General features: G+C 38.9%; 1 protein-coding gene across 4 annotated transcripts in view; it reads right to left on the bottom strand.

Annotated features, from left to right (window-relative positions):
- The window catches only part of LOC106628294 (uncharacterized), a 252588-nt gene that overhangs the window by 168462 nt on the left and 68310 nt on the right, over positions 1-15816 (bottom strand). For 3 of the 4 annotated variants that reach the window (XM_088066798.1, XM_088066791.1, XM_088066796.1), the window contains exon 1: positions 3548-3573. In XM_088066798.1, coding sequence (XP_087922924.1) covers positions 3548-3571 — 24 coding nt within the window. In that variant the 5' untranslated portion in view covers positions 3572-3573. Of the gene's footprint in view, positions 1-3547; positions 3635-15816 lie in introns of those variants that run through there. The other variant, XR_001331615.2, reaches the window with a different exon arrangement.

The following is a 15816-nucleotide window of genomic DNA, read 5'->3' as shown; positions in this document are numbered from 1 at the left end:
ATAGCTGCTTGGACGGGATTATTCTGTTCAAGAGGTTATAATAATAAAGGAAGCTTGCAAGCATACTTTTTCCAAACTCTTGGTAGGTCAATGCCAGTTTGGGAAATTGGCTCATTATTTATCCTTGTTTGGCTTCTTCAATTTCAATTTCTTGTTTGTTTTGACCTAATTCTGGACAAATATAAAACTTACTGTTTCATTTAATTAACAGGAGGGAGACTATAGAAAAAAATCTCTCATTTATTCCAGTTCCAGAAGCAGCTTTACAAAAATATTGTCAAAGTTTCAAGAAGCATTCAGATATTAAGAGTCCTGCCAAAGTTTACAATCTAGTTATATCCTGCTACAGAAAAAAAAAGAATATATTAAAAAAAAAAACAACAACAAAAACAAACAAACCACAACCCTGCTGTTTTTATAATTTTATACAAATCTCTGGCAAGAAACAAGCCACCTCCACATATTCACATGCATTCAGAGGATCTGTGGATAAGCCTTATTCTCCTTAGTCTAATCATGTTGTCCAACTTATTTTCTCCATTTCCAAACTCTCTTAACATATTTTTCTCAGCAACTCCTTCCTGTACAGGAAAACAAATCATATTTTTCCTTCTCCCCACCACATCTCCCTTTTGAAGGCTTAAAACAGCCAGCAAACAGTTCACCCACAGTTCTAGTATTGCAAAGCTTTTTCATTTGAGGTTCCTTCTTTTGGCTTTCCATTAAATACCTGGTCAATTTGTACCACAATCAAGTTCACTGTCCATCAGCCTCACAAAAGGGATTCAGGTGAAAACCTTTGCCCATTTTCTGTAGACTCGAGGAACAAGGTGCTCAACAGTTTTCTCTAAGTGACCTAGCTGGCTTCGCAGTCTTTTACATGTTTTTCTATGAGTCATCAGAATGCACACAGTGGAGTCATCATGAAGTGAAATAGCCTTAAATTATATGCTACATCCAATTTGCCCTTATCTCATAAGGATTTATCCCCAAATATGGACACACAAGGGAAGATAAGGGCACTTGGGATAGGAAAAAAGTGTACAAAATTCATCTGGTTCTGTAATCACTTATTAAGTCCAAGATCTCCACTGTTTTTAACAAAAACAAAACTCAAGCGCAAAAATAAACCAAACTTCTATCCAGCTGCATAAATTCTGTCACCCAAATATTCTCTGCCAAGAAGGAGAATCAGTGTAATTAAATTATTCTCCTTCAACGGGTTCTAAGATTTTAGCCAAGAGCTGTTTTAGTTTCTGCTTGCTTTTACAGAATTTGAAATGCCTTTACACTAAAAATGTCATATTCTGAATTCTGTAGTTAGCACATTCAGAGTCTAAAATTTTACATTTTCAGAGGCCCATCTTCACCCTTTTCCAGTTCAGCAATGCTACCAAAATAGTTAAGATCATATATGTTGAACAGTGTGTTTCTGAGACTCCATCTTAGCAAGTCAGACAGATTTATGCAATATTCACACTTCCTTCCATAGTCTCAACATATCAGGTGCAATATGTACAGTCAGGCACTCAGTGCAATGATTTTGCTGCAAAAGCATCACTGAGAAATTATTTTTTCTTTGTCCACCTAAAGTTTCTGTGAACCCAAAAGCAATGTTTTAAATGTGCAAAAGAAAAACAACAGAAAAAATATAGTTCCGTTCTGATTAATGGTCCTATATTTTAATGTCTTGCTGGGAGACTCAACCCACTGAGTATGTATTCTCAGAATATTTTAAATTTATGGTAGTTTCTTCTACACAATCTTGACTACTGTCAGGAAAAAAAAAAAATGGCAAGATGACTGCTTAACAGATGACATAGCATCTTCTCTGTTGCTTTCTGTAACTCTAGGAGGTACAGAACATAAACCCCAAATTGCTATTAAAATCATGGGAAATAAACTAAAAGATGAAAGCAAGACAGGTCTGAGCAGCTGCCTCAAACCTATTCATTAGGAAGGCACTAGCAGTGGGAGGGCCACTGAAGGCCTGCAGTTGCATTTCACTTCAAGGAGATTTTAGTCTAGCTGCTTTTTAAAGTCTTCTTAAAGTTCTGCACCCATCATCCTTTCCTACCACCTCACTGGAACAGAAAAGGCTCAGCTCTACTCCTGACTGTCCTGGCACATCAACCCAGTCCCCAGATTAAATGAAATTAGCAAGCAGGCAGTTCAAAACTAACTTTAGGGACTACTTGCTTCCTCCCTCCTGGAATTCGGCTGGGGGATCTGGAACAGTGCAAAGTGGCAGAGCCTAAAAAAACACCTGGGATCCAAACACAACCTCACAGATCCACAGAAAGGGAAAGCATAACCAAGACTACTTAACAAAGAAGCCAGCAGTGACTCAGGTGTCCATCTGTGGAGCATGAGAGGTTGATCTGGGAAGTAATCACATGCTCCACTCTCCTCTCTTGGAACCAGCTGTCAGTCACTCGATGGGACAGGATATGGGACTGCTATGCCGTCCCTAAATCTCTAGACCTAAGCTGGTCCTTGATCCACAGATACTGACATTTTGATGTGTTTTCTATATTTATGTTCCTGCACCCTGCAAGTTGAAGAATAAGCCCAACTCCAGGGTCATTCCTTTGTATATTTTGTGTCCTTGCCTTAAGACACCTCTTTAACACTGTACCTAGACATCTGGCTCCAATCTGAACACAGGCAGTCTCCACCACATCTATCTTCACAAAGCTCTCAAAGAGGAACAAGAGGGCCAAATTGGAAGGCCAAAGGTACTAAAGCCCAAGTGTGACTAAAACCAGAATTTACATATAAGCCCAAGCCTTTTTCACTGTAGCCAAAATGTGCACTCAACAGTACCCACCTACACTTTGGAGCACTGGCTGCCTGGCAGCTCTACCCTGCCAGCACAACAAGGTGATCCTCAGGAGCACAGAAAGCTCAATACAGCCCTGGGCATATTGAGTTGTGCAAGAAAAAGCACTCTGGACACACTATTTTCTCTACCAGAAATGCAAGCATATTGGTATGTAGCCACTTAGTTCCCACAGATACAGAAACTAAAGATTTTGTCCATGTTTTCCCAGGAAGCTTGTGGCACAGCAAGCATTAAATCAATACCAACTTTTGCTTGCCTTTGTGTAAGTTTGCATTAACTTCCAAGGATATCAAAAACTTGACAACTATATCCTGAATTGGAACAGCCTTAAAGAACAACTTAAGTTACCTAAACCACTCAAGAAATGCTGAAATTATTCTTATATTCAGGCCTATATTTGCAACTGCTAATGTGAAATAAAATTCTTATGGAAATTTATACAGTAGCGAGGGTAAAGACTGTAATAGCAGCAGCAGTTTCTGTTACCAGGGTTACCAAATCTAGAAGGAAAACAAAAAACCTGCTGACAATGATTTACAGAGAGATATACGTAAACATTCATGTAGACAAGAAATTTATATTTTATATTCAGTGAGTTTTAGTGGTGCAACATTAAAGACTGCTACTATTGAAGCTGAACCAAAACAATGTGAAGAAAGTTAATGAACAGCCACACCAAATGGCATATGTCTGATTTCTTACCTGAAGTGTGTTCTGTTCCTCCATCCACCATTACTGCTGTCCCAGGGCAATGCTTCAGCAACCACATAAAAAAGATCTGGTAAACTCCTAAGTGTTTAAAAAGAAAAAGCATGTTACACAATATAAAAGCCACCAAATCCATTGCAAATAGAATAACAATACTTCAGAATTCAGTGTGACACTGAATTTGCAAGGATTTCTTTTTTTTTTTTTTAGTTCTGATGATTTAGACTTTCTCCATGTATTCAAAGTTGTGATACATTCTGCTGAGGCAGTATCAGAACCACAAGTAACACAACTACTAACAAGACTAATTATAGATAGAAAAATCAACATGACATGTAAAAATAGAATAATCAAAAAAGAAACAGTAATCCACAGTTGGTTTGATGATTTGGCACCTACGCTCCATCTACATATTTACTTCTTGATATTAATTCACAGTAATTTTATAGAAATATTTCAGTTCTCACAGAAAAAAGAAATAACATTTTCAAATTATGGTTGTATTTTACAGAAAGAATGACTTATGCTAAAATTGAAATACATCTTTCCTTTATATTTTTCCTTTCTTTTCAGGTGGAAAGCTCTGTGTTTAAGTGTCCAGGTACAAAGAATACCTTAAAATTCTGGACACAGCTATGTTTGGTGGTGCATTTTGACTTTAGAACCACAACATGAGTACATTAAAAAGCTCTGCAACTTACATCAGTTAAATGATATCTCTGCGAAGTCTTCTTTTTATAAATCAAATACTGAATTGGAAAGAATGTGCACTTGCTAGCGTAACATGCATCTGCTTGGTTAACAGAGTAATGATACAGATGGGAAATTAACCTTTCAGATTTCAGGTACTGCAGTTAACTCCCATGCCTGTAAGCATAGTACCATAAACTTCATGGACATAACAAGATTTCTAGGGCACAGGAAAAGTCCTTCTTCATTACAGCACACGGATTGGTCTCCTCTCACAAAGGACAGCATATTTTACTGTTGAACTACATCTATAACACAAATCTCCTCCCTGCTGCACATTATAAAACTATCTTCCTCATATCAAAGGTACACAATGCAATCTCCACATAGGTGCCGCTCCATTTCCAGCAATCTGCAGCACACGGAAGAGCATTCTGACTTCTGCTGCTTCAATGCAGTTGCTTCTCATGGACAGTCCAGCTGCCTACTCCAGTGAGGGTTAGTGAAGCATCACTCAGGATAGGGCTACAACTGTGTTTGCCTGTACTTCATTTACAAAGAGATGAAGTTTACAAAATCCACAAGCAGATATCTATGTCATCATCTACAAAACTTGAAATGTTTTATCTAATATTAGCTTTTCTATTTTATGTCTTTTCATGTCACCCCAATTTTACATAACTGTCTGAAAGCCTAGACATCCTCACCCCCAATTATGCAGCAGAGGCTTCAGTCTATCTCTGTGTTAAGAAATAAAATACAGCAGGATCAGGTAATATTCTTATTTCATTAGTGATACTTCTCATATTTGTTCAGTTTACAAATTAAATCAATAAATCAATCAGATAAAGTTAGCTTTATCCGGAATGCATCTCATAAACTTGGTGTACATTAAAGCTATTACATAGCAGCTGGAGACCCTAAATTACAGTTCCCAATCCATGTTTAAATCCCACTAGTGTGAATTCAACAATGAGCCAGTGAAGACCTAGCATATACAGAGATACCTGACAGTTGTACCATTGCCTGCAGTGGCTTTGGTCTATAACTTTCATCTTATAATGCTAAGGTCTTGAAAAATCTAGCCAAAATATCAGCCAAATTTTTCAACAAAACGTGCTGTTAAATCTCAAGTCTCTTCCAACAGAATCTCTGCAATTTATGCAAGAAGACCCAACAGAAGCATCTCTAAAGCTGAAGCTGCTTACCTGAACATAAGCCATTAAAAAAAAAAAAAACAAACACCAAGGATAAAATTAGTTGATAGAAGAGCATACCTAATTTATTTAACTGCAATCCCTAACTTTAGAGGATAATTGCCACTTGTGACTAATTAAAGCCACATGAAGTATTGAACAAGAGACCATCAAAAACATTTGGCTCAAAGAGTGCTGGAGCAAAGGTATAGTGAAGAACAAAAGTTCATGTGGAATTCTACTCAGACTGTGGCTCATAGGCCATCTCTAAGGACTATTGATAGTCCCTACAGTTTCAGGAGCTCCACAAAAATAATCATGAAGAGGGAAAAAAAACCCAAAAAACACATTCCTGAGCATGCAAGCAAGAAAACTAGAGAGAAATAAGAGTAGGTCACCACTTAAAGGTGAGTGTGATTCTCATCTGGTCGCAAATCAGAAACATTGTTGAAACAAAGCACAATGTTACCTATACATTTTTCTTTTCTCTGAAAAAAAAAGTATTCTGTTACCTACTGATGAAAGAGATTGATGAATCCTTTTACAAGTTATATTTCTTTGGAAATATATACTAGGCGCATAAGCATGCCTCATAGGGGCAAAATCTTTGAAGCAAAAGCAAGGAACACAAAAGCACAAGACAGAATCCAAAATGTTTTCCAGCCCTTGGTGCTAAGTGTGGGCACAAGCAGAACCTCAGATCATTCTGGGGAGACCAGCCTTCATGCCTTGGCTTCAACATCAGGAGCTCCCAGCAAGTAACACAGATGGGCACTGTGGCATTTTTTAGACAAGGGCTTATGATGGTCACCGATCTACCAACCAGGACCTGTTTGTTTACCACTTCCAAAGCCCAAATGAAGCAAAAGACAAAGCTAATATCAAGATTTAACCTTTAAAATTCAACAAGTTTCATCTGTTTGATTTCTGAAGCCAACCAGGGCAGTCACATTAGTCAATTTTAATTATCTGACTTCCTTCCCAAGGAAACGCATACAAGTATTGCTTTGTCTGCTGCCTGAGGCTGGCAGTCCTAAAATTCTGGGGAGAGAGTCAGGATCACTAAGATCAAAATCCTTCCACCCTCTCCTTGCATTTCCATCAGAGACAGGAGAGCCCTAAAGGATCAGACTATTGCCCTGAGCAGTGGCTTGGCCCTTCAGACCATTTGCTTGAGTGGAAAGCAGCTGTACCACAGTCATCAACAGCCAACTGAGGTATTACTGAGTGAGGAAGCCCCTGCCAGCAGCCCCTCTCCTCTCCCCCATTCCTGAGCAGAGGTGCTGCTTGGAGATGGGACAATGAGGTCTATATATGCAACTGAAGAGGGTCACTCACCCTAGAAATCCTCCTTTTCTGCCAGGAATCATTAAAAGCTGTTTGTGCTAGCTGTGGAAATGAGTCGTGCTCTTCTGGAGCAATCAGATGTATCCTGTGGGTACCCTGGCTGCCAGGCTCAGTTCCAGCATCACTGTCTACATGATGCCCCTTCTTCCCTCACACCAAGCAAAGTTTTGGGGCAGGATATTGCATGAAATGCATCAGAAAACATTTTTTTTTTCATAAATACTATCAATGCTTCTCAAAAGAACTAGACTAGGAATTATTTCACAAGAAAAGATCATTTGTAGGCCAGGGACTAAAGAACTACCATGAACTAGGTCAATCCCATCATTTGTTACTGTTCAAAAGTAAAATAACAGCGGGAAGAGAGGGTCAGGGTGGAATAATCATTTGTTAACAATTTTAATAGTAAAGCTTTATTGGTTTTCCCCATGGATTCTCATAGTTATTATAGTGAAATTAAGTGTTTTTCCTCCAAGTGAACTCTTGTTAATCCTTTTATTTAGGTTCAGAGCTACAGTACATGACCCTGCAAGAACATTCATCTACAGTCACAGCTGGAGCTGCAGACTCACTGGCTTGAAGGAATTAATTTCTTTGCAAGGCAGAAGCAACTAAAAAGTCAAAGGCTTATGGATGGGAAAATCTGAATTTCACCAACTTGTCCAAAGAACAGAACAAACCAAAAATCTATAATCAAACATCTCATCAAAGAGCAGATGTGAAAAAACTCTGGCACATTAGACGCATTCAGTCTTGGGGGGGAGGAATATTCTGATGGTTTGGCATACCACATAACAATCTTTAGCTTTAAAAAACACAACAAAAAACCCCTGAATTTTATAACCAGATTAAATTTTACTCCAATGAATTGGGACAAAGAGGTCATTCAGATTCCACAGTGCTTAAGCCCACCCACCCAGGCCTTCTCTTATCTCAAACCTTTGACAGTAACTTACTCATTTGCAAGATTTATCTGAAGACAGTTATAACACTACCAAGAGAAAAGCCTGTTCTTGCTTCACCTTGGTTGTCAATTTCTCTGTCCATTTTCTCCTATGTAAGTAAATAACAACAGAAGTGTGAAGAATGCTGGAAAGTCAGATTGTTTGGGCATAGTAGAAAAGATTGTCACCAAAAAAAATATTACAAAGCAAAACCTTGGCTATCAGGTCACCAAGTGTAGACATTGAAATGGGTCATGAGCAGGCAGAACTTAAAACATGAGTGACAACCTGCACTGGGAATCTAAAATCTGGATTTTCTGTTTTTGATGGTATTCAAGAAAGGGCTACAAAATCAGTTTTCAAGAGTTTCATTTTCTCAATATTAAAAAAAAAAAGGAAAAGAAAATTTGTAACGCAGTGTTCAGATTCAACACTTCTTATAAGAAGCCTTAGATTAGCATTCGCCTGTTTTATCATGCTCTTGTTTTATATAGAATGCAATGAGACATTATTAACTTGATCATGCATGGGTACAGTCAGCACCTTTCTAATTATATGAAAGTTTGACCCATTAAACTGATCAGAAATATTTGTATATCCACAAGCATTCACAGCAATTTATTTTGAGCATATTGCACTGAAATATTTACTTATGCTTTCTGAAGCTGAGCATCCCTGACACTTTTGAGACCTCAATATCTTGAATTTTTCAAATCACTGCTTTCCTAACCAGGAAATAAAGAGACATAAAAGCTTCATTTAATGAAAATTATTTAGAAGCAGATTTTTTTTTTTTTGAGGAGACTCTAAACACAGAAAACCCAGAGTACTTTTAATTCTTGCCCATATTTTAATTTAAGTATTGAACTTGGTTACACTTGGAACAGATTTCCAGCACATTCTCTCTGAGAAAATACTACAGTCACACTGAAATTCTTAAAAGCCTCTGAAGCAGCATGAACAGGTCTTAACTAGAATTGTTAAATAAGTAGCAACTGCCAATTAAAAGAAGAAAAGAGCCAAATAAATTCAATTAATTTGATTTAGATATAGGATTTTTATCAATATGAAGTGAAAATATATTTAATTAAATCACACCAATGATGGAGCATTCTCATTACACATTTATTTTATCCTACTAATGCATTTAGCATAACTCTCCTCAGTAGTGTGCTCTCAAAGAGACACTACTTGGATGATTCAGGTCAGACTTCACTGATTAAAATTATCACATTGACATAGGGCTTCCACTAAGGAATCCACATACAGGAAAGAGCAAGAACTGTGCATTCTTAGGAGGCTTCCCTGCTGCTCTCTTCTTGGATGAGGACAAGATTTCAGCAGTAAAGGCCAAAGGAAACGTTGAGCCCCTCCACACCAGTGCTGGTGGGTGGACAGGAGCTACCAAAGTTACACAGATCCTTCCTCCCACTATACAAAAAGGTTCCCTTCTAAGCACTTGCTAAACAGCTTATTCTATAAGAGATATCTATCAATATAAATTGATATTGCACTAACACTGCTACACACATTGCAATTATCAGCTGACAAAGAATGATGCAGTAATACTGTTCTGATGTTTTTCTTCTTCTGGTGTTTCTTAATAGCACTGATTCCCCCAAAGGAAGAAAATCCCTGAGCAGGAGCCATCGGGTTACACAGATTAGAGTGGCCTTTGAAGATGAGCTGTGCCAACAGCACTCACAAGTTAATAAGGATGTGAGCAATGAAACCAGAGCTTGACACAGAAATATTAAGGATCTCCAGCAGTAACCTGGCTGACCTAGTGGCAGCACATTGCCAAATGGTCAGAAAACTCAATCATTTCTTTCCTAAGTACCAAAAAACCAGCAGCCTTCAAGTTAAAAGCTGACTTAATTCACTTATGAAAGTCATCATGAGCTATAATGGCACCACCTCCCCCTCCTTTTTAATTTTGTTCTTTTCATTATCATTATCCCAGGTGGCTTCCAGGAAGTCCCTTGCAAACTAGTCACTATTATGAAGATGGCCTATTTTAATCACAGTCCCTTGACAAGAACAGCTAATTATCTAACTTTTCTGTCTGAACTACCAGATGGCTTTAGTTCTATACTTAACTTTTAGTTTTCAGTAACTAGTGATACTTGCGCATTAGAAAATGTCAGGGATTACACAGAACAGAAATAATACCAATACCAACACCAGTACCTCAGACACAGGCAGCATAGAATCATATGTATCTACTGCATTCTTCCACTAAAATAATAACCTAAGATGGCAAGCATGTGTCCCATTTTCTTTTCTTATGGGACTTCCCAAAGGTGTGCCAGTAGGTTTTTATTGTTATTGCATTGTTTGTTTTTTTGTCTTTAAACAACATTAGCATCCATTTCAAGGAAAGCAAGCGGGAGCTCCCATGTTACTCCCAACAACCCCTTTTGTGCTTTCCCAGTTGTCCTCCTCCTGAGATCCCACTTTTGGCTGCACCTGCTTGCCTGAGACAGCAGGAAGCATGCCCACACTGCCTGCCATGGCCCAGCACACCTCGGGACTGAGCATCCGGAAAGCATCTAAGCATGGTGTCCCATGGGACTGCACAAACACTCAAGTTTGGGGAATGGGACCACAAGATTGTCATCACTGACAGTGCAATTAGCAAGTACAGCTTGCCAAAATGTGTAACAAAGCAGGCAGATTTCCGCTGGTTCCAAAAGCTGGAGTTCAGGCAGGGTTTGAGAGCATCCCTGTACAGGACATGGTGCAGTGCAGACATAAAGCAGGGAGGGAATCTGGCCTGAGTGCATTGGGGCAGTATTTACCCCTGGTGTGCACGAGGAAAAGACAGATGACTCGGGCTAAAGACAGTGAAGATCAAGCAACAACAAGACAAAGATCAGCCAAGTGAAGGAGTTTCATGCACAGGGCACTGTATTGCAGGAGGGCAAAACCCACTGGATTTTAACCATAGCAAACATTTCCCTTATAAGTCATACTCATTTTATATTCTTCCCACTATGCTTAAAATATAGAGCTTATTATATACACCTATTCTACACTGCCAAAAATCTTTTCTCCAAAATACAGCAGCAATGCAAACATAGATTTGTTTCTCTCCTACTGGTTACAATTCATGTGCGTACCTGCAGCCACTGATTGATGTTGCAACATTCAGTACAAAATAACTGAAGAACCCATACTTGAGAAATTTCCTATGACTCTGACAACACAGAGAAGTTTTAACTTCTTTTAAAAAAAGAGTAGAAATGGAGTCTAGTGTCTGGATACAAAAACAAATGAAAAACTTTGATATATAAGAAAAAACTGCATTCAAGTTTCTAAAAAGGCACTACAAGAAATAGCAAATAAAATTTCAAACAGTATTTTTTATTATTTTTGTGCCTGTGTATCTTTAGAACGTCACTTTTAACCACCTGTTCTTAAAGGTTTGGGATGTATTTCTAGAACAAAGAAAATACCTTCAATTCAGAAGGCAAATTTTTAGTCATATTAGATCTAAGAACATATATACTTAATTTAATTATACTGCTAACAAATTCAGAAGGGAGAATCGCTGCTTTCTTTAAAAGACAGCAATCAGTTACTTCAGTGAATAACTAGAAACAGCAACACAACCATATTACCATAGTTTATAATATAGCAAACACAATCAGACAAGTGCCCCTGGGTACCATCACAGCAACTTTAGGATGCCTAAGCGTAAATAACAGAGTTTTCTCAGGTTTGCAGCAGTGGCTCTGAGGCAGGAAAGAAAGTCTGTCTGAACACCTGCCACACCAGTGACAAAACTGATTTTTGCTCGTGTAATGGCTGTTATAGCTTCCATTTTTAAGGCTACTCAGCTCTGAATCCTTCTTGGCAAGGATGCTCATTAAATTAATGGAACACCATTAGACTGATGAACTTGGGACTGTTCTCAGATTTGGGTCTGGATTCCAAAACTGGTTTCATCTTCTCAGCCTTAAGTGGAAATTAGGTCAGGTTTTATTTTCTGCCACTAGAGTCCAACTGAAGTCAGTTTTTGGAACAAGTGCCCCAATAGAAACCCAAAACAGAAGATCCTCCACCCCTTTAATATTTGCTTGAAGGTATTTATGAGAGATTTATACATGCAAACCTTCCCAAACAGAACAATAATTTACATCTGTAGAATCCATAAATCTTGCAACAATCACACTGTAATATGTATTTTTAGAGTTTTTGGAGTTAATTTAAGAGTCAGTGCTGAGCATAAGAGGTCTTGGGAAACTGACTTGTAACAACAATCTCTAGTTATATTTCACAGAGCCCTAGATCCTCCTGAAATAGAAAACAAGAGTAACTATTGCCAAGAAAATTAAGTTTGCTTGATTTTCCCCATGTAGTGCTTTTCAATGTTCAGTGAACCACAGAATCAGCTGGTGCCATATCCAGCCTCAAACATCTTTGGAGACAGTGGTTCCACCACCCTCCTAAGCAGCACATTTCAATGCCCAGCCATCCTTTCTGGGAAGAAACTCACCCCTAAAAGTTCCAACTTGAACCTTACCTGGCACAGCTTTACTGTCCTCTTGTTCTGTCCCTTGTTACTTGGGAGAAGAGACCGACCCCCACCTGGCTATACCCTCCTTTCAGGCAGTTGTAGAGAGGGATAAGGTCCTCCCTGAGCCTCCTTTTCTCCAGGCTAAACACCCCCAGCTCCCTCAGCTGCTCCTCATCAGACTTGTGCTCCAGACCTTTTACCAGCCTTATTGTGGTAAAGTTCTGTCGTCTTCTCTGGACACACTCAATGTCCTTCCTAACCTGAGGGGCCCAGAACTGGACACAGCACTCAAAGTGTGGCCTCACCAGTGCCAAGCATGGAGAAGAACGACCTCCCTGCTCCTGCTGGCCACACCATTCCTGACACAGGCCAGGATGCCCTTGGCCTTCTTGGCCATGTGGGCACAGCTGGCTGATGTTCAGCTACTGTCAATCAGTGCCCAGGGTCCCTTTCTGCCTGGGCACTGTCCAGCCACTCTGTCCCCAGCCTGTAGTGCTGCAGGGGTTGCTGTGGCCAAAGTGCAGGACCAGCTTGGGTTCTGAGCAGCTTGTAACACTGCAGTGTCTGCTGCCACTCCTCAGTTTCAGTTTGATTAAATCAATGGGGGAGTGACTTCAAGTTGATTACACATGAATATGTCCTGGATTGGTTCGTTTCTGTCACATAGCCATTTGTCCAAGCAGCAGCAGTGTGGGAGAGATCTCATCTGCCTGCCCTGATCTGGCTGCCCAGGCAGCCTTGGCCAAGTCAGTTTTAGGCTACACCCCACTACTGAGCTCAGCTGCACATCATCTCACCTGGAGGTACCACTAGCATTGTCCTGTCCTAGTGCTAAGATAAGACCCCCTCTTTTCCCTACATCTTGGTTCATACAGACCCAGAGGGAACTCAAAAATAGCCTTAAAATCTCTGCAGCATGCCCCCAATGGCAAACTGAAACACTGCTTGGGTGTCCTGTAACTTCAGTTCCCCACTAAAACAAAGAGGTACCTCACCACACAGGTGATAGAAAGTTTAACCTATTAATGAACACAAATAACCCAATCTATAATGCCTGCATAGGCAAATATTGACAAAGGGCAACAATTTCAAAGAAGCAACTCAAGTACACAGAGTCCTCCTGACTCATTCCTCTGTGGGATTACTGCTCCATGGTGACTTTCTTTCAAAGCCCTGACTATCTCACAGCATCTTCTCATGCATATGCATGTTGCCAGTGTCCATTCTACAATCTGAATCACTTCCTGTCTGCAGTTTCATTAAGTGGAAGCCTCCTAAAAGAAAAGTGAGGGGGTAAAAGGGTGGGAGCTCCACGGGGAAAAAATATTTACAGCTAGAAAACACAAGGAAAAAGCTTTTTTCTTGACCAAGAGTACTAGATATTTAAAACACAGCAGATAACACCTCTGAGAGCACATATAAGCAACTGCATGCTAATATTAATCATTTCCTTCCTTTCTTCATGAAAGGAGTTAATTGAATAGGACAAGAAATAATTTCTTCCTTTTATTTTCATCCATCCTTACTACATGTCTGCACACCATCATTTAAGCATTAAGAGTCTGACATGGTATATAAAGACCCGTGTTCCTGCAGACATTCATAATATCATGTTAGAACTCTGATTAACAGCCGTATCTTAGCATCACCTAATAAAATTACTAACATGGGTGATATACAACAATATCAGAAGGCCTCCAGATACAGACCAGCTTGAGCAAGGCACATGAGTGAGTTATCTTTAGTACTGGAAGGAACTCATGAGGTAATTCCTTCAGTAACTTATCAAAGAAAAAAAAAAAAGCATACAGCTTTAAATCCTAACTCACACTTTATCCCACATAGCAGCAGGAGGGTTTTACTAATTGCAATCTGCAGAACATATGGACTGCAATACATCCCATCATCCAGCACCTCAAAACTATAGGCATTAAGTCGCTAAGCTTTAGCACACTGTTTACAATTTGCCTTATGAATATGTCACTGCATTTTACATTACTAAGGCATACATGTAAAGAAAAGGAAGAAGCTTTATTGGCTGCAACTAACACAAACATCAAAGACTTATAGTGCAAAGAAATCCATGACTACACTGCCTCTCCATTTAGGCTAAGCAAGGACAGTGGCTTTACGACCCCCTTTTTACACAAAACAGATTCAGAATTTTTTTCTCTGCTTTCACATTTCCTGACTGCATCCTTGTGTAAGGAAGCCTGGGAGCCTTTGAAGCCTCCACCCAAAACAAACATGAATCTTTATAACTTTTGTAATCTTCTTTTTGGCCACCCAGTGAGAATCTAACAGGATCCATTGTTTGAAGGTCCCCACAGAATAATACTAGCAGGGGAAAAGAAAAAGAACATGAGATCCAAATATAATCATTACATAATATTTTCCTAATGAAATATAAAGCTGCTTTAATCTAAACATTATGTTAAGATCTTTATTAATCAACTTCAAATGAGGGACTATATTCATCACTTTAGCAGAGTGAAACCAAAACAAGCAGAAAATAATTTTTATGTTTAGACAAGAATTCTAAAAATTACACATCTCTCAGATAAATAAGCAGTATTATCTTAAATTTTGAAACCTCTCCTAAGGAGGCATTCCCTGGAGACATATCAGCCTGTGACTGACATGGGTCTTTCTAAGAATAATCAAGCTGTGTTACCAAGAGCACTTGATACACAGGACTATGCTATTGAAACCCCAGAACAAGCACAGAGGAGAAGCTGTCTTAAATTTGTGGAATCCCAGAAACATGTTTTGGGAAGGCTCTCTCACCCCAACCACCATTCCCGGTGCAAACAGAACAATAATTGCAAGCGCTGTTTGGTGATAATTCAGTGCCAGAGTTTTGCTTCCTTCCATCCTGAAACAGGTTATGCCTCCCCACAACTTGGAACATCTTCACTCTAAAAAAGGTATGGACTGAGCAATACAGTTAAAAAGGTATTATCTGTCACCTTATCATGATCCAATGCTGTATTTGGCTCCTATTTATTTCACACTGTCATGATTTACAGCTTCACAGCTCCTTTATATCTCCCCTCCATTCACATTTCTGAGAGCATTTTAATTTCCAGTTTGCAACCAAGTATTCATTCTGAAGGATCCTGAAGTTACTTCTATATAGTATAGGATACTTCTAAAGAAAACACAGATATAATTCCAATTTAATGTCTTTTTACTAAGTTATGCAACCCTAGGAAATCCTTTAAATACATTCTCTCAGGATTTTTCTTATCAAAAACAACCTCTAACTTTCAGATATTTCAAACTCTCCCATGTAGTCTTACACTCATTTATTAGCATTTTTATTTATCAACCCACAGCTGTATTTCAAAAAAATTTTAAAAGAGCACTCAGAATTGCACTGCTATGATATAAAGTAGCAGTTAATTATTCATTCCAATCATTAACTGCAAAGGCAGAAATATTGAAATAACCCTCATAGTGAAGCATTCTCATAAAAGAAACAGGAAGAAGGTCTGATCAAGATATAGGGACACATCTCTCTTATATTGGCTGCTTTGTTTTTCCTTCACATTCATATGAAAG

The sequence above is a fragment of the Pseudopodoces humilis genome, chromosome 1 (assembly GCF_049639895.1).
Source record: "Pseudopodoces humilis isolate 2021_Gansu_Grassland_sample_001 chromosome 1, ASM4963989v1, whole genome shotgun sequence".
NCBI classification, from domain to species: domain Eukaryota; kingdom Metazoa; phylum Chordata; class Aves; order Passeriformes; family Paridae; genus Pseudopodoces; species Pseudopodoces humilis.
This window is presented reverse-complemented; position numbering and strand designations above follow the sequence as displayed.